Below are 18,028 nucleotides of genomic sequence, written 5' to 3'. Positions count from 1 at the left end.
TTCACCGCCGGCTACGGTGAGATGCGAACATTAGATATGTTCGAATCTTAGAGTCTTGTTCGTCTAGGACCGGACGTTCACCCGACGCCCGACCTGACAGCCCTGTGCTCTCGCTTATAATGGGGTTCGATCCTGACGTGCACTAACAGCGTACGGATACCGATGTTGTTCCGAACAGCAACCTTGAGCACGATTACTGCCGCGACATTGCGTGTCGACTGGCACGTCTAGTCAGTCGTCGCGGTCAGCCTGGGTAAACCCCGAGGAGTTTGCTCTGAAGCTCACACCGTCCAATGACAGCGCGGGCACGCGACAATGCATGATTCCCAAGCTGAAAGCACGCGTTCCCGGCGACATGCATTCGCGATAAATACGTCCGTACATCCGTGAGATAGCCATCCCGGCATAACCAATGGTATGAGTATAGCTCGGCCCCTGAAGAATCGCAAGCGAGACACTAGCGTGCGCCCGTTACGGCCACTCTCGACGGTCTACTGCTGCTTTGACTTCGTCTTCGCCGTCGCCCTGTCCGCGAGATGGAGCGCCGAGCTGATGTCGTTCCAGAAGACGTAAAGAATGTAGCTCGGGAACACGAGCCACAGCCTAGAGCAGGCCAATTCGGAATCGCAGGAGATTCAACAGAAACCGGTCCAGTCGCCATCAGGTAGGACGAGCAACAGGGCATGCATAGTTTCCGGTCAGCGAAGCGTTCTCGTAGCTTAATCACGGCATGACCGGACGAGATGGCCGACTCACCCATTGGGGATGATCCAGTAGATGAAGAGCGTCTTGAAGTCGTTGTGGCCAACCGCACAACCCCCGCAGTAATACTCTTGGAGCCAGTAAAGGACCGTCTTCGAGAGGGTCATGGTAGCGCTCGCGAACCCGAGGAGGGGAGCGACGGGGGATTTAGTCACGTGCGCGAGATAGAGGTAGCCAATGTTCATAAAGTTCTCGACAACGTTCAGGGCAGCTGACGGTCGGATGCAATTGGTTTCGTATACAATTGGCGAAGTGAGATGCGACAGTACGTACATTGGGCGTTGGTGAAGCCGCTGCCTTCTTGGAGTGCCTTCAATCCATATACCTGAAACGGAACATGTTATCGCGAGTCGCCGTGCCGAGGAATGTGTCGCACTAACATAGTCAATCTCTTGATAGAGAGCATAGGGTGTCCATATCCAGTGTAGATCGCCGCCCACCATCGAGCGCGGCCTTCATGACGTATTCGGCATATTCGGCCATTCTCAGAACGAGAAACTCGCAAGCTGAACATGGACCTACTCACCTGAAGAAGCAATAGGTCGCATCCCAGAAAATCACTGGTACCGTCAAGGCGAACCTGGGATGCCGTGTAAGCGAACGACTGAATCTGGAACCACCCCATAGCATCGGAGACGATCAGGGGCTCATGCCGTACCACAACGAAATCAGCGTGTGTGTCTTGACTGCCATCCTTGCTCGTTCTGCAATTGACCTTGCTATTCGTCGTCCTAGAGGGTTCAAGGATAGGTGGACGAGTGTGGGGGTGGAACGACAAGGACGAACCGTGCGACACGATCAAACCCTCCGTCGGTGCATGGTGACCCGCGTCCCGGCCTCGCGCGTCTGCCGTTCTGGACTCCCACCGTCTGTCCTTCTGACCACGGTCGTGCCTTCGCCGTCGCCTGCCCGCCTGCTCGTGCGCGCGGTCGACGTCCTCAGCCGCAGTGCTCTCTGTGGCTTCGCTATCTTCACTCGCTGTGCTGTACGTTGTTGTCGAAACTGAGGGGGCTGGTTCGAGATAGTAGCCCCATCCCGCCTGGCCGCCCTCACTGTGAAATCCCCTTCGCCAGATGACCTGTGGTCGCGCGTGCCGCTGCGTTTGCTGCCGCGTGTGTTCGAGTTCGAGCTGTTCGCTGTACGCGGCGGAGAAGAGCATGGGTCGGTGCCGTGTCATGATTGGTCAATTGCGGTCGTGTGCGCGTGTAGAGCCGGAGGCGTAACAGGGAGCAGGCGCGGTGGTGAGTGAATGTGGTTCATTGTACAACGGGTCAAACAAAGATGGTTCGGAACACGAGGCGAGAACTGGAGCAAGCGGCGTGTTTCGGCGCGCTGCGTCGTGTCCGCTCGCGTCTGGCCTGGCAACGCTTTCTTCCAATCCTCTCACGGTTCGAAAGTACCTGGTTCGCCGAGGACAGTGCCTATCCTTTTGCGACATCACCCGACTCTGTCTGGTGTGGCCTCTGAGATCTATTGGCGGAGGGATGGTATGTGCGTAGTGCGGTCAGTCGTTAGGCTCTGTATTCCTATGCTCGCAGACGTGGGTCCTGGATGCACCTCCGCAGGCGCTAACGTCTATGTCTTCGGCGCTTCCGATTCTACGCCGTGCATTTGGACCAAACCTCGCTAACAAGCATCTGGCGTTGAGTGAATGTAGCGTTGTGGACCGATGAGAACTCATCGGGCAGGACGGTGGCTCCCGACGACTCGTGGGGAACGTCTTGAAGGTAGCACAGGGGCAAGGCCGCAGATGTGCTCGAGACGACAGATGTGTGCGGAATGCATACGAGGGCGAAATCGTCGATGTCGATGACCTGTCGCAGTGTGGTGTTGAAATCACCACGCAATTCGAACGCCTCCGCAGGAGCTGCTCAGACCATGAGCATTGAGAGTACTGGTATTTCTTGCTGTGACGTCGACACCGAGCCTGTAGAGGACCGCAGGAGGCAGGAGGCTTCCCCATACCAACCCCAAAGTTGAAAACCGTACTCAGTTCGTTCTAGAGTCTCGGATGATGCCGCTGGTGACAGGTGTCGAGGTTAGAAAGAATGTGCCACCTGCTTCGCCCGCTGCAGCAGACGACTTGTCTTGTCCATCGGCCTCCAAATGCGGTGAGCTATGCTTGCGCTGACATTACCACTTCGTGTTTCCTCACTCGTGTCGTTCATTTTGTGAAGATGTTTTGTGCTAATGTGCTGCGGTTGACTTGTTCATGGCCTATATAATTGCCCGGTGAGTCGCTTCATTCCGACGCCTTCCCCTTCTCTTGATTCGTCATAGCAATCACGAGACGGTTCTACCATGGGATCTTCAATCAGTCGGGTGCAGACCTCTAGAGTCAAGCATTCTGATACCATTCCTACACCGAGCGGACGAGGTGTGGAAGAATGTGGCATGGGGCCGCAGGTGCGTTGGTCATAATGTGTTAACATTCATCGGTGCAGCTCTGATGACGAACCTTATCCAGGGAACGGATTCGAATTCTGCGTTGCGTGATGATCTGCTCTCCATGTTGATCGCCGTAAGCGGTGACAGTGGGACACTCAGGCTGCAAGGGCGTCAAGTAGATTCCCCGCAAGTCAGTGACTTCCACTGGATTCTTTCTACACTCACACTGAGGCCAGAGGACGAACAGGTAGACGATTCCTTGACCATTTTCTTGGAGAATTGCACTGGCAAACAGGTCCCCGCTGCTCATGAAACTGACGTCGTCATCGCGGACGATGCAGCACACGAACCTGTTCGTCCGCACCCTCTGCCAGCTCACGCCGCCGCACTGCTGAGCATTCGTTTGCTAGCCCACGGCGCTTAGGGCTGTTGACTTGGAGCTTACTCAGCTCGAAGAACTCATCCGCAAGAATGCCGAGCTGGCACTGAAGAACGAGATCGACCTCAATGTGGTAATTCGTCCTTCTGTTTTTTTGGCAGGCTGCAGCTCACACGTATAGTTGAATATGTCGAAACCCGACTTCGTGAAACAACTGGCGCAATTGTACCGCTACATGGCGGAAAGACGTATCTCGCGCGATGAGGAGCTTAGGTCGCGCACGAACGCGGTATGTCCCCGTCTGCTGGCCACGATCTACTGGACGCTGACCGTCTCGTGTTGAACAGCGCCGCAGTACTGACGCTATCTCAGATACTCTTGCTAAGAAGAACAAGGAGCTGTCGAAAATTGTCGCGGGCTGCGAAGCGGTCATCAAGCTATGGGAGGAGAAACTCGGGGTCGCACTTCATACAAGCGATCTAAACGATTCACTTTGGGTTCTGCTGTCTGCGATGGATAGCCGATTGCAGTCCATCGACACTAAGGTGAACGATCCCATTATGACGGAGACCGTTGTGCTGACGGGTGTGCAGGTCCAGGAGCGGGACAAGAGAATTGCAGCTTTGGAGGCAGACTACGCTGCGGAACGTCAGACGGTGGAGACGTTAAAAGCGAAGGTGCGCAGCACGTATTGTTCCGATGTCCGGGTGGGTCAGACACCTCCTCTGTTCAGGCTCAGCAAGCCCTGCATGAAGTCGCCAATGCGAAGACGTTGATGATTGTTCTGGAGCTCGATGTTGGTGATCAGTCGTATACAAGGAAATCGTGACTGACATTACTTACTACTAGCCATCGCATGGCCAAAGGACTACTACGGTATTTCAAGTCATTCCGGGAGGCGAACTCTTGTCCCTCGGTCCCCCATCAACGTCGACATGGTGCGTTGCATATGCGAGTCTAGATGTCCATCTTTAACCTCATAACTACAGGCAAATGGCCTCGGCCTCCCCCCGCAAACCTCTCTGGGCTGGTGCAGGAAGCACATCGAATGCGCAGGTCGATTCCTCGAAGCCTTGGAACATGACTGTCGACCTCGCAGCGCACGGTTCTCATATGCCGGAAGAGCGAGCCACGGTGCTCGCTCAGTATGCGGATGTCATGGTCGAATTACCTCTCGATTATAAGTCTCCTTCTGTCTTTACACGAAGTTCCATTGCCGCGATCTTGGGAGGGAACCAGAAGAAGCACCATGTGTCGTGAGTACGGACTCGGCACAAATCGTATCTTCCGAAGGATTGACATACTATCTTTCCTTGACCATAGACTGGGTGCAACCACAACGGAGTTTGCGAAAGAGCATTCAATCACCAAGTTCTCTATGACCACCATGGAACGCGATCCGTGGTCACCGACCGGCCCCGGCAAACATGGCTATTGGTTTCGCCCGGCAAAGGCTAGGAGGGTCCAGTTCAGAGAGAACGAAAAGCGGCACGTCTTTGTGGGCACTGACGCGGGTTTATACCATTACTGCGGGTACTATCGCATCGTCCCTTCCGGCAAACTTACGAAGGATGAATGGTCGTCATTGCCCCACCATGTGAGTATCCAGACGAGTCTTTGATCGAATATCACATCCCTCATCGCACACTTCTTGTCAGCACAAGGTCAGATACGCACAGCTCATCTGCCCGCTTCCCGACTATTTGAAGGAGCACGACGCTGAAAGCACCCATGATGTCATCGATAAGTTCGATCAAGGACTTCTCCGCGCGCCTCTCATGCGGCTGCAGTGTATACGGTTCGACGTTGAGTTCTACGCCGACCTTTGTCGCGCGAACGATGCATACTTTGCAGAAGTAGGATTTGAGCTTGTGTCCCGGCCGAGAAAGCGACGTAGGACTACGGGCGAGTGGCAGGGAGAGGACAATTCCGAGTCTGACTCGGAGATTGACGAAAAAGAACTGTGATGATTACCGGGGTGCGTGGTCGGTGCTCGAGAATTTGTGGTGTTCATATATGAATAGTTGTTGGCATAGGCAGCATACCTTGGTCTAGCGACAGCCCAATCCACTGGAAGTATATTGCTCGATGATCACCGCAAGTAGGTGCTCTCGCTCCATTTTTGCAGCCTACCGCGTCTTCCCACTGGAATCGAAGATGAGCCGCTCGTGGAGCAACAAGGCACTCATTGAGAATGGTGGCAAGGCCGTATAACCTGAGCATTCGCGGAGAGATGCCTGAATGACGCTAGAAGAGATAGAGGAAAGATAAAGGTTCTGCGGAATTGCTATACGGCATGCCGCCCCGTCGTCGGAAATAATATTCTCTAGTGGGAAACGTATGTCCCGCTCTTGGCTTCTGCGTTACACAAAAGTACTTATAATCTGCTTCACCGCTGACGTGTATAACGTTTCGGACTTTCGACGCTCGACTTCTGGGCCGCATCTAACGTAACGGTCATACGCTGCTAAAGGGTTGAATGATCAGGTGGGCTGGGACTGGGACGCATAAAAGCCATATGTCTGAGCGATCAATGAGCCCCATAAGCCCTTGTCCCTCCCCAATCCTACATACGATACGGTATCAGATCCTGACTTCGACATGCGTTCTGGTGCCTCTGGGGTCGAAGACCACGTCAAATATATTCGCCGGTTGCTCGCCCTGAACGCCGAGTACTTGAAGACGCATAACATCGGTCCAAAGGTATGCGGTGGGTACAACGGTGCGATGTCGTACTTTTGCCCCTCACAATACTGTATAGGGAGGTCTTATGGATCCTGCCACCCCTGTGGAGTTGCTCTCAATGTTGGCCACAGTCATAGGCGATAGCATCAACCTGTAACGGCTGCTGACACACCCCGCCCGAGTGGGTTTGTCGCACATTGTCCCTCATTCCGTGATTACTGAACCCAAGGCAGGATCAGACGGATGATGCCTTCACACAGATCTGCAAAGTCTCGCGGAGAAGCAAGCCGACACTCTAAAGGACGCTGTGCTTATAACGGCGGGTGATGTCGCGCCTGAGAATGTTTCTTTCCGTGACTCTCCCAATAGTGTGATCACTGATGGCGCCGATCCACCAGCTTGTCACCCTAAGCACCTTGTACAGTTTGGAACTTCATCAAACACTCGAGACTCTCCTAGAAAAGAATGGCGACGCTGTCTCGATAGGCAAGCTAGACCTCAACGTTGTAGGTGCCCTGATAGTTTCTCATAGAATGGCTGCTGACACCGTCTCGTATAGCTAGGATCGTCGGGACCTCAGTTCGTCAGACAGTTGATGAAATGTTTCCGAAGTTTTGCTGCATCGCACCTGAAGCGCACTCAACAGCTTCAATCTTCCACAGAAGCGGTAAGCTATCGAGGATTTTTGGCCCTTGTGATCACAAATATCACGCTCATGATAGCTGATCGCGAACTCATCCAGCGCGCTATGGGGACAGCTTCAATGAAGGGCGAGCAGCTGTCAATTCTAAGAGAGGATTGTCAAGCCGCCGTCAATTCTTGGGGGAAGGCAAAGGGCGTCGTGTTTGTTGCAGCTGATCTTAAGGAATCTATCCGTGGCTTGTTGTCCATCGTGGACGAGCAAGCAAAGTCTGCCGACGCGAAGGTGACGCCTCTTCTCATCGTCATGATCAGTGCCAATGACAAAATGGGGATGGGGTAGATACGGGAACGTGATGACAAAATAGCTGATATGGTGAAGGAACTAGAGTCATTGAAACTCAAGGTACGCAGGATCGCACTCTTCTGAATATTCATAATGCTCAACTATTGTCAATGCGAAGCTCAAACAGGTCCAGACAGATGCCGCCGATGTCAAGAAGTCTATCTACGGAGCTTCGACGCAGGTCAGTCCGCTCAATACGTCTTACCTACATGACTGAGATTGTTGTCTAGCCTTCCAACGTGCCTGCGTCTGCAAGGGTCCTCACTAACTTATCACCAGTCGCTTCGTCGTCCACATCACCGAGGTATGTGCGCATCTGTGAAGCAGCCGGTTCTGCATTTGTCCTTCATTTGTCTGAGCTTCACCAGGCATGTCAATCTCGCATCCTCCAGAAAGCGCCCTGCTGCAGTAGAACCTGCCACGAGCGAGAAGCCTTGGATCATGGATTTGACACTCGTAGCTTACGGCTCGCGTCTCCCTAACAACAGGGCCGCAGCCATAGCAAAGTACCTCGATGTTGCCGTGGAGCTGCCTCCGAAGCATCGTCTGCCTGCGGTTTTCACTGGAATGTCAATAAGATCCATCCTGGGCGGAAATTCCAAGCACCATGTGTTGTGAGTAGCGGTTGAATGCACATGGCGATGCCACTGACGAAACACGGCTTAGGCTAAGTGCTTCTGCGAAGGAGTTCGCAGTGAACTACGGAATCACAAACTACTCGAAGCCGACCATGGAGCAAAACCCATGGGCACCGAGCGGGCCTGGAAAGCACGGGTATTGGTTCTGTCGTCCGGTCAGCGACAAGAAGCATATGTTTCATCGGGACGAAGAGCGGCACGTCTTCATGGGCACCTCTCAATCGGGTGGATACCACTACTGCGGGTATTATCGCGTGGCTGGTGTCGGATGGCTCACACCGGAGGAATGGAAGTCGCTATCTCATCCAGTACGCACCTCACTGTCTTCCCGTGTGCTGCTGTCGTCAGCGAACCCTAACCTGCCGATCTTGAACAGAACAAAGCGGCGTACATGAAGAGCATCTGCCGTCAGCCCTACATCGAACTGAAGCAGCGCGGTGCTTCGAGCTTCGAGCAGCTCGCCAGCAAGCTGGGCAAGGGCGACCTGCTTGTCCCGTATGTTCAGCTGCAGTGTATCGAGTTCGATCCGGCGTTCTATGGAGAGCTTTGTCGCGCGAACGATTCGTTCTTTGAGAAGGAGGGCTTTGCGTTGCACGACCGGGTGAAACGACGCAGGATCACGGAGGAGGGTGGGCGCGAAGACGATGAGTACGAGTCGGAGTCAGCGTCCTACTTCGAGAACGAAGAGAGCTGAGATGAAGGACGACCTACTGTCTATGTTTACACGTGCGGGATATGGATGTACCGATGAAGCTTTTTTGACCTAGCTTGGACTACAATGTCGTCGGTGAGGTGCAGCCCAGCGAACGTCGACCATTCTCTTGTTTGTTGGGCATGATCACCAGTGTCAGTCGCGAGATAGTCAGTGGCATCGAAGTGGATAGTAAATGATGTACATCAACTAAATGAGCACTATATAACCTGTGAACTAGAATGTGGCACAATCATCCCGATGTCTAGTAGTCGGCAGTTGAAGGCTGCCACTTGCCATAGGACCCGCTGAACTTGAACTCGCCGGTATCGGACCAGCGTACGGTCACTTCCTTGCTGGTGATGTAGAGTGTATCATACCTGCGGCAACCTGATGCTCAGCATGTGGCAACGAGCCGAGTACACCGCGAACGCGTACCGAACGGACCCCCGAATAGATCCCAGACACCGTTCAAACTCGTCTACGGTGAACTTCTTCATCTTGAACGTCGGAGGGCCGCCGAGACCCATCAGACAGCCGAAGACCTCCGGGTCGTTGCAGATGCCGTCGTAGGACCACTTCGCAGACCCGGTCTTACACGACGGCTTCCACTATGCATAGTGACGTTCGACGGTATAGGGCACAGGATGAGGGGTGCATACAGAGCGGGTATATGCGCGCGTCACTCACCGACATCTGCTTCTTGATGCCGCTGACAGCTGCCTTTCTCAGTTTCTCCGCCGCCACCTCGAGGTCTGCCTGCGACCTGGCGGGCTTCGCGGCGACCGCGGTGGCCGCCGCCTTCGCCTTGCTGCTTCCAGCGACTGGGGCGCTGCTGACACCGAGCTGCGCCTCCAGGGAGCGCGCGTAGGACGCCAGATCGACGAGGGACTTGCGCACGACATCCTCGTTGCCGGAAATGGGGTATGACTTGGGATTGGCAAGGATGGAGTTGACGAGCGCGACGGCCGCTGCGTGCGCAGTGTTCGCGCGCGGTTTCTTTGCGGGGACGGGGGCGGCGCTGTCGTCGTTCTGGCGTTTCATGGTATCGGACGGCGGCGGGAGTGAGCGGAACGGACAAAGGAGGGAGGTCGCTGGCCACCGCGACTGCCGCGAGACCTGCGTCGGGTCGCGATCGCGTATGATCACATGCGCGTCACTTTGGATCTCCAAGTCCGGAGTTCATGTTGAGGGAGTGCACCAGCGCAGTTGGCTCAGCTTCTCACATCTTTCAATCCACGAGTCTAAATACGACACATCAGACGGAAAGCACTCGAAACGCCAGCCTCTGCCGTATCTCAATTTTAGCAAGAGATGCTGTACGAGGTACCAATCTGAGGCAGAATACGCGGCATCAAACGTCGTGAGGAGCCACTCGCAGCAGAACACCGTCGAGCATTCCCCAGATCGGATGAAGACCTTGCAATACATTCGAATGACAAGTCAATCCGTACTAGCCAATGACGAGTGCCCGGAGGGATCTCCTGCCAATACTTCGCCGCTTACCGTCAGCTCTCGAGCTACTCCGCAATTTACTAAATTCTTCACCTGTGATGTTCGCAAGCTACTGGATAGGAAGCACGTAACCAGTGATCTCCTCGTCCCGGAGATAGGAAACACATGATAGGATGAATGTAAGCAATAGTCGAGCGGGTTGAAAGCGACAACCTCACATAGTCTCGGCTCCTGCAGTGGGGAGAGCGTTCGCATGTGCGATCGCAGCAAAAGCGATGATTGCAGAAGCAATGAACTTCATAGCAAGATACTGGGCGAGAGAGGTTGGGAACGGAGAGTCCGACTAAAGCGAGGGCTGAGGTCCCTACGCAGGGCTTTATATGTCGTCCAGTACGCTCAATCCAGATATTTCTTTTTCCAGTGTGTTATTTTGCAACGAGCACCGAAAGGCGTTATGGTAAAGAACGCCCAAGTAGGCGTTGGACAGTTGCACGACAGCGTGAACGCTGAAAAAGAAAGGAGTATATTACCTTCAAGTCTGTCGGTGAATTCACGCCGGGGGAGGAACATCTACTCTGAGACTTGCCAGTCGGGTCTGCTAAGCCGATGACTGCAGCCTTCACCTGTTCACTTAAGTCGCGTCGTCCGATGCCGTCGGTCCAGGTGCGCAATGGAGATTCTCGTCCAGTTCTTCGTGTTAGCTGGCGATTGCATATGTGATATCGAGACCGTGTACTTAGCGATTCCGGCACGGGGGGCCCAGGCAAAGAAATTCTGATGAAGCCGGACGTAGAGCACCGTTTTACAACTGAAGTGTGGTGCGGATTCAACACCACCATGTCAAACATATGGCGACTCGGGTCGGACTGACGAGGTTGCGGTCCATGGCGACAGGTCATACTAGTGAGTTCAGATATTGGACCAGGGAACCTAGAGGCTCAGTGAGGTAAGAAGCAGAGTGATAAGGAGCTCACTATTGACCAGACCTACGCTTGCCTCATGACAGTCCTTCCACGTTAGGTCATCCGCTGACAGGTGCATCAAAGATTTCACCAAGCACGGTGGCGAAGGGCTCGAACCGGATAAGCTAACGATACAGTTGTACAGGTAAGTGATGTCGAGGGGCGCGTGACGCGCAAATAACATTGTCTATGCCTCTTCCTTCTACATTCCCACACGCTCCCAATCTCGTCATCGTACACTGCCCACTCAGAACCCCAGTTCCCGTACAACGCACCTAGTGTAATCGCGTTCCCAGTTGCTGGCACTCCCGCTCGATGGAATACAACTCAAGGTCGAGCGAGCAGTTCAGCTCGCTCGACTCCCCGTCCGCCGAGCGCACGTGGCTTGTCGTGAAGTATGGCATGGGGAGCACCGCCTCCCGTGAGGGAGTCCGACTCGGCTCGTCCCAATCCAAGTCGGTATCGCCGACGCGGGTGGCGGCATACTCCTTGAGGTTGAGGACGAGCCGCGAACCGGCGATGTTCACCATGGCGAGCGCGAAGCTGCACAATACCCTGGGTCAGTCGTGGACAGACACAGCGGAGAGTATACGTACTATCGTGCGAGACCGAGAAGATCGGGGCCCGCTAGAGCCCAGACCATAAGGGAGAAGAGAGAGCAGACTACTCCGCGACGTCAGCGGGCCCAAGGGTGAAAATTTCGACATACGCACATGTAACAGCAACGAAGTACAACATCCCTATTGACAAGGTACCCCTATAATCAGCACGCGACTCAGAAGGGGACTACAATGGACCGACCATCACGGTAGAGAAGGAGAGAGAGGGAGGTCAACGAGCGACGCTGCCCTTCGTGGAACATGGCCTTGATGGTAAGCCCGAAAAGGAGTGTCTCGAAAATGATGCTTCGGAAGACCGGTCAGCTTCACTCTCTCAGAACGTATTGGAGATATCATCTGATACCTAGGAAGCCAAATCGACCAGATATAATTCGGAACCTGCGTTGCCGATCGTCAGCCAAGCGCCCATCAATGCAAACGCGTACAGTCATCATTACGCACGTTTCCAACGCAAGAGTGGTAGAACGGGTGAAGATCGGCTAGAGTGTAATGGATCATGGATGTGCACCATGAGGATACGCTAGGTCACGACATACGACGCGCGGACGATAACACTCACAAATGATGGGTATCAGCGATGCCGTGGTGATACCTGCCGAGACGGCAAAGTTGAGGGAGCCTCCGATCCACAGGAGCCTTGACACCCAGCGTTGACCGTTGTAAATGGCATACACTCGCCACGCAACGATGGCTGGTATGGAATGGTGGTGATATCAGTGAGACCTCGCAAGAAGACAATGTGGAGGAACTGCGGGCGTGCTATCGATAGGGCGAAGAACATACCGTGGATGGAGATATATGACGAAATCGTCAGGAAACTTTGCACTATCGTCCACACCTTGCAGAACTGTGCCATGGTATGAGCATGTCAAGAACTCGGACTGACAGAGAACAAGTACCGGGATGGAAGCAGCGGCATTTCCAAACGTCTCTGTCGGGATGTGAGTGTATGTTTAGATGTTGATATGGCATGTCACTCACCATAGATATCCAAAGCAAGTATAGCGGGGCTGTGAACAGACCATCGGTAACCTAATCAACCAAAGTGATCCTTGCGGCAACTTACACGATGTAGCGGTTCTGAGATAACGGTCAATTATCAGCGGCCCAACGAAGCATCCTGACGTACCAACAGAAAGATGGTAGAGACGACGCCCTTCCGAGCACGCCATATCAAAGTAACCTGTCAGCGCAATGAGGACATTGCATCTGCCGTTCGGACAATGTATGCGTACCTCATTGGGAAGCTGCGAAGAAGGCCGTGCAGGTTCAGCACGGGAGTGAGAAGTTAGACTGCAGAGGGGGTATACCGTAACGAAATGGTCGTAAAGAAGGGAGGTCAATCCGACGACTGGACACGCGTCATGAGCATATCAGGGCCTTCCTCGGTGATCAAGCTGTTGGCAAGATTACTCACGAGTCAGGATTCTATTGGAACAAAACGTGTTAGGCACGACTCGCACTAGAGAGAACACGCGTTCAGCACGTACTTTACTGCAGCTGCATGGGAGACGAGTGTGACTGGCGACTCATCGTAGGGCAATGCGAGAGCGGCGGCGGCGGACATCGCCAAGGTCAGCACTCAGTCATCGAACAGGGCCAGCTAGTAGATACAAGGACTGGCGGGAGAGGGTAGGACAGACTGACGAATCTGCACGCCCCTTTGTTTTTATTGTGTTGTAGGGGGGACTCGCTTATGTGCCTTATCACGGAAGAGCACCTGCCCCCTCCATGAGTGCTGAGTGGTGAGATGAGCGGATGCGGTGCCGGAAGTCGTCGCTTCGAGACGAGACCGTGATCTATCTTGATCCTGTCCTGCTACTAAAGATCGCACGTTTAAATCTTCGGCGTTGGACGGTCCCCAGTCGGACTCCACCGCCCTTACGCACTAGCTTCAATCAGGGAACGTGAACAGGTTCGCAGTCCAGATGCGGAAGCAAAATTACGGACCTGTAGAACGGGCGGGAAGCACGCGTGCCATACTAGTCTTAGGCTCCCCCATTTGAGTCCGCGAGGCTTCATATACCGTGGCGCGCCCCGAGCGAAGGATGGCACTAGCCTAGGCTATTCCGCTGAGGCGTTTGTCGTCGGCCTCGAGGACAAAGGCCACACCACTTATCGCTGAATCATCGGTGCACTGCTCCGGGACGAGGAGGATGCAGAGATCCGGCTGTGCCTAACACGAAGCCCTCGTGGCACTGAAATAAAGCACATGCGAAGAACTATTCTGGTCTGTCTAGTCATGAGGTAACATCAGTGTAGGTAGTAATCGGAGAGTGCTGTATCAAACCACCCAGCAACAGGAACATCGAAGTGAGAAGTCGTCGTTACTATTGGCAGGAGCGCTGTGCTGGGGCGCTGCTCGCGGATCGAACCAAGCCCGAAGCCGAGCCAAATCGGACTTCGAAAGTCGATCTGCACCATTAAGCGTTATGAGGGCGGACTGCAGGCGCCGGTATACCAAGGCTCTAGACGGCGACATCAGGACATGGCGCTGCCGGGGAGTCCAGAGGCCAACACCCGCAACCTACCCTCAGCATGGACCTCGTTCAGCGGTGGCAACGTCGTGCAGGAGGCCCAGGAGGCTCTTGAGACCTACAAGAAGAAGGATGCAAACAAAGGTGCGTCGCTGTCGCTTTCGAGCTCGTCTGCGTACTTGATTGACATATTCTCGTCTGCCCACTTTCTCGTGCCATATACTCCTGTGCACTCCTTTCTCATGATTCTACACTGCCCATACCGTGCGGCAGTTGTGGTCCGTTTCAAGGCAGTAGGCAACGCGCCGATCATGAAGCAGAACTTCTACAAGATCACTGCGTCGAACAGGTTCCAGGCGGTCATCCAGTTCTTGAGGAAGGAGCTTGGATGGAAACAGGGTGATCCTTTGGTATGTGCTGTTCCTACTTCACGCTGAGTTGCTCAGCTGTGTGCGGTACTAGACTAGGAAGGTTCTCACATCTTGACATATCTAGTTCACGTACATTAATCTTGCGTTCTCACCAGCACCGGACGATACTGTTGCGAATCTGTTTAAGGTGCGTTACCTGAGGAGTTGCCTATCCGGACCTCTGTTTTCTCATTTTGTGCAATGCTAGTCATTCTCGACCGAGGGACATCTAATAGTGAACTATAGGCGCGTCCTCCCAATTCCGGTTTCATTCGTTTCGCTGACAGTCCAACTAATCCAGTACGACCGCAGCCTGGGGTTGATACATGACCTAGCTTCCCTTCTTCATCACTTCTATGCATATTGTAGGACCGCAGCGTCATGTCTTGGGAAGGCAACCGTGTAACATGGGTAGATCAGTATTGCATCGCGATACCGCTGAAGCCTAACACCGTGAGTGGATTATAATCTCTTCTGTGCAGCGTCCGAGCAAGCCGAAACCCATCATGAGGCGATATCTTCTATACTACATAGCTGGACTATGCTTACAACAGGTATACAAACACAGAGACTAGGAACACTGACTGCGCGCATCTACAGCAGAATACATCCGGATATACGGGAAGCAATAGAACATCAGGCATCTCTGTTGCCCGTTCGGCCCTCTGGCAGTGCCGCCCCTACGTTGTGCCGTAGTTCAACATACCCCCCTTCCTCGGGGAGGGCTTTAGCGGGATACCTTCTCCCGAGCCCTCCTCGTCCGCGCTCCAGTTCACCATAGTATCCTCCTCGCTAGGACTGTATCCCTCGTCCATCTCCAAGTCTTCGTACGCCCACCTAATCAGCACCTGCTCCCCCACGCGGAATCGCGCTAGCCGCGGATGCGCCTTCATGAACTTCGTCACGTACTGTCGTACGCGCGTTGGCGGGCGCCACGCGAGGTACGCGAGAGTGATGACTGCGGTGAAGGACGAGAGAAGGAGGGCCATCGTCGTCCGCGTCATCCGACCCATGATGGGATTGCCTTCGCGGAGGTCTTGTCCGTCAGACTCGTCGTCCTGCGGAGGCGCATCATCACCCGAGTCGTCTGTATCGTCTGGGGGCGGCGGGGCTTCCTTCGGGGGCGCAGTCGCTTGCTGCGAGCCACAGGCGTGCTTGCTGCGCCATTGGAAGGTGTGCGTCCCGTTCCATGCCCAGGCGTACGTTGGTGTTGACGGCTGGCAGGTGAGAAAAGCTCAGCACCGGTCTGGGCGACGTGGCCGTATCCATGAGATCATACCTCGTCGACGCTGCGGTCGCAGATGAACTGGAAGTCCGCCTTCTGTGCCCCGTACACATAGAATCCGCCGTGCAAACGGACGTGCAGTACCGAAGCTACGCGCGCAGCGCGCTCTGTCAGACCTACCGGATGCGTCCTTTGGAGATGAACGAGAGCCACTTACTCTTCGGGTCTTGGCGCGCAGACGTAAGCTCCGCAGTGACATTCACGCCTGGGCGATAGCGGGTGATGTTCGGGAGGTTCATCGCGCCAGCGACAGGAATCACCTGAAGCACGCGCAGCTCTTCGTCTTCATGGCGCGGCCGACGGTTTGATACTGTGCAGCGATATATCGATGAGCACGCGCAGCGGGCGAGGGGTTAGTGACACGCTCACTGGTCTGGCAGATCCATGTCCCGTTTGGGCACTGTGGAAGCAACATGTCCAATCAGTTCACCCCAGCCCGGTGTACTTCAGCAGAGCTACAGTCATAATAGTCTAGATTCATGGACCCTGAGAAGAGTCATACGACGCGGTGATAGTTCTTACCATCACTTCCCCCACTTTCGCAGAGACAATAGCCCAGGAACAAGCGCAATGATCGCGCAGTGCAGCAGTCCCTTTGTCTTTCTCTATCGCATGAAATCCGCGCCGAGATGATAATCCAGTACTCCTGCCAGTCCATGATCTACTCAGAACAGACGCACTAACCTGTTCCTCTCGAGGCACATCAGCATCCCTCTGGAGCGGCCCGCGAAGGTCGATCCTATAAGTCGTCTTCGTGACAGTCGGCGGCGTCCTCGTCTCCCACTGGACAGTCCAGCCCCCGTCATTCCCTTCCAGGATCGGGCACAGATTGAACTCGGTCTTCCCGAGCTGGAAGCTGCACCGCCTTGCGAGGCTGCCCAGTCTGACTATCGGCGGCGAGGGCTCCGCAGCTCCCGTGAGCACAGCAAAAACAGACACGAGGAGCGCGAGACAGAGGTATAGCAGCATCATGACGGAGAGACGCAAGGGCCGCGGGGGGACTACGTCCCTCTGCTGGACGATAGTGCACTGTTCTGCTGCCGGCACGGGCACCACACGGCCGCGTACAGTAATGGGGTAGGCGGCGGAGGAATCAGGATAGGTTGCTTTACTTACACGCACCCTGTGCCCTCGAGGCTTAGCTCGAGGGACACGGACAAGGCGCCATCGAGCCCGGTGGAGTGGCATGGCTGTTATCTCGGGACGTGGGTCACAGGACCGTGCTCAATTCCCCAGCGGGGGAGCCGCTGCTCCTGAGGGCTGCTTCTGTGCAGGGAGGCAGACGCATTTACAACAAACTTTCCTTAGAGTTGGGTGAGGATTACACGATGCGGTCGTCATCAGCATGCGCGCGGGCGTAGGTACATGTGTGCTGGTAGGAGACGCGCGAGGCCGTCTGCAAGCCGTCGAAGGCGGGAGAAGTTGGGTATTTTGAGGTGGGAGCGATCTGTAGCTTGGCACCTTATGTGGACACTAGATAATCGTCGATCGTGCACTGAATCTGGTTCGTGTGATCGTCCTCCGGGCGCGGCCTGCGGTGCCTTGCCAGTACAGAGACCATAGACTCCTTACGCCGCTCGGAAATCGTACTGCAGTATACGCAACTTCCCTGTGAAGAATATCAAACCCAGGACTGCTTGCTATATAGCTACCATCGGCTGCTGGGTCCGTCCAATGACCTCCTCCGTTCCCGTCCTCGCTGCTGAGCCAAGTACGGGATGCAGTCCATGTTGACAGTCAGCCAGAACGCGTATGGATATTGTGAAGCCACCCCCTCCAGTCTCGGAAATATGTCGAGCAGGAATGTTGCAACCTCCATCGGCGGTTCTGAGAACAATGACTCGGACATCTCAACCTCCAATCGCTCCAAGGGGCATATCATGTCAGCCAAGCCAGCTCGAGATTGGCGTAAATCGGCTGGGAGTAGCGACATTCTACCAGAGATTCCGTCTGGTTGAAATATGGATAAATTGTGAGCTCGCGGATGTTCGGCCATGCTTCTGCTGCCCGTGCCAGCGCTGCTTCGGTTACGATGACTGGACAGTGGAACTGGAGCCTCAGGTGCGTCAGGTGTCCTAGCCTATCAAGCGGCTCGAAGTGCTGATCAATCATTGCCACGTCGCTAGTCCTGTCTACGGGTATAGTGAGATGGAGCTGCTTGATGATCGCGCTGCCGTTGCGCGAAAGCACCACGGAAAGCAACTGCAGAGCATGGCCCATAGGGATCGGGGTATCTTGAGTGACGGCCGTGATATGGATGGTTTCGAGGCGTGCAGAGTGAATGTGCAGTA

At 54.6% G+C, this 18,028-nt stretch overlaps 7 protein-coding genes across 7 annotated transcripts; 3 read left to right on the top strand and 4 right to left on the bottom strand.

The window, feature by feature from the left end:
- Positions 1–491: 491 nt before the first annotated feature.
- On the bottom strand, positions 492–1,455 carry DICSQDRAFT_55305 (uncharacterized protein; the record flags this gene model as incomplete). The annotated part of the gene is made up of 6 exons (XM_007363592.1): positions 492–603; positions 757–973; positions 1,036–1,087; positions 1,143–1,215; positions 1,289–1,342; positions 1,421–1,455. The coding sequence occupies 6 exons, from the start codon at positions 1,453–1,455 to the stop codon at positions 492–494; spliced, it is 543 nt and encodes a 180-aa protein (XP_007363654.1).
- Positions 1,456–4,916: 3,461 nt separating this feature from the next.
- On the top strand, positions 4,917–5,496 carry DICSQDRAFT_55149 (uncharacterized protein; the record flags this gene model as incomplete). The annotated part of the gene is made up of 2 exons (XM_007363591.1): positions 4,917–5,126; positions 5,188–5,496. The coding sequence occupies 2 exons, from the start codon at positions 4,917–4,919 to the stop codon at positions 5,494–5,496; spliced, it is 519 nt and encodes a 172-aa protein (XP_007363653.1).
- A 634-nt stretch (positions 5,497–6,130) lies between these two features.
- Positions 6,131–6,371, top strand: DICSQDRAFT_167982 (uncharacterized protein; the record flags this gene model as incomplete). Its single annotated transcript, XM_007363590.1, has 2 exons — positions 6,131–6,232; positions 6,291–6,371. The coding sequence occupies 2 exons, from the start codon at positions 6,131–6,133 to the stop codon at positions 6,369–6,371; spliced, it is 183 nt and encodes a 60-aa protein (XP_007363652.1).
- A 1,558-nt stretch (positions 6,372–7,929) lies between these two features.
- Positions 7,930–8,384, top strand: DICSQDRAFT_18956 (uncharacterized protein; the record flags this gene model as incomplete). The annotated part of the gene is made up of 2 exons (XM_007363589.1): positions 7,930–8,169; positions 8,250–8,384. Coding segments are annotated over 2 exons (375 nt in total), but the record flags the coding sequence as incomplete, so codon positions are not given.
- A 235-nt stretch (positions 8,385–8,619) lies between these two features.
- On the bottom strand, positions 8,620–9,603 carry DICSQDRAFT_153733 (uncharacterized protein). Its single transcript, XM_007363588.1, has 3 exons — positions 9,219–9,603; positions 8,967–9,139; positions 8,620–8,908 (listed from the first exon to the last, which is right to left on the bottom strand). Exons 1-3 carry the CDS (start codon positions 9,570–9,572, stop codon positions 8,794–8,796), a joined length of 642 nt encoding a protein of 213 aa, XP_007363650.1. The 5' UTR covers positions 9,573–9,603; the 3' UTR covers positions 8,620–8,793.
- A 1,408-nt stretch (positions 9,604–11,011) lies between these two features.
- Positions 11,012–13,227, bottom strand: DICSQDRAFT_134523 (uncharacterized protein). The gene is made up of 16 exons (XM_007363587.1): positions 13,056–13,227; positions 12,983–12,993; positions 12,876–12,916; positions 12,801–12,812; positions 12,695–12,748; positions 12,632–12,645; positions 12,547–12,575; positions 12,465–12,496; positions 12,349–12,412; positions 12,125–12,256; positions 12,007–12,044; positions 11,909–11,943; positions 11,747–11,850; positions 11,659–11,685; positions 11,542–11,608; positions 11,012–11,488 (listed from the first exon to the last, which is right to left on the bottom strand). The coding sequence occupies exons 1-16, from the start codon at positions 13,130–13,132 to the stop codon at positions 11,221–11,223; spliced, it is 1,005 nt and encodes a 334-aa protein (XP_007363649.1). The 5' UTR covers positions 13,133–13,227; the 3' UTR covers positions 11,012–11,220.
- Positions 13,228–14,038: 811 nt separating this feature from the next.
- DICSQDRAFT_160396 (uncharacterized protein) lies at positions 14,039–16,725 on the bottom strand. Its single transcript, XM_007363586.1, has 10 exons — positions 16,422–16,725; positions 16,107–16,137; positions 15,895–16,047; positions 15,732–15,826; positions 15,051–15,669; positions 14,754–14,902; positions 14,661–14,698; positions 14,538–14,600; positions 14,316–14,452; positions 14,039–14,186 (listed from the first exon to the last, which is right to left on the bottom strand). Exons 1-5 carry the CDS (start codon positions 16,707–16,709, stop codon positions 15,133–15,135), a joined length of 1,104 nt encoding a protein of 367 aa, XP_007363648.1. The 5' UTR covers positions 16,710–16,725; the 3' UTR covers positions 14,039–14,186; positions 14,316–14,452; positions 14,538–14,600; positions 14,661–14,698; positions 14,754–14,902; positions 15,051–15,132.
- Between the last annotated feature and the right edge of the window lie 1,303 nt (positions 16,726–18,028).

The sequence above is a fragment of the Dichomitus squalens genome (genome assembly GCF_000275845.1).
Source record: "Dichomitus squalens LYAD-421 SS1 unplaced genomic scaffold DICSQscaffold_6, whole genome shotgun sequence".
NCBI lineage: Eukaryota > Fungi > Basidiomycota > Agaricomycetes > Polyporales > Polyporaceae > Dichomitus > Dichomitus squalens.
Note: the sequence above shows the minus strand (reverse complement) of the source record. Positions and strands in the feature narration are given on the sequence as shown.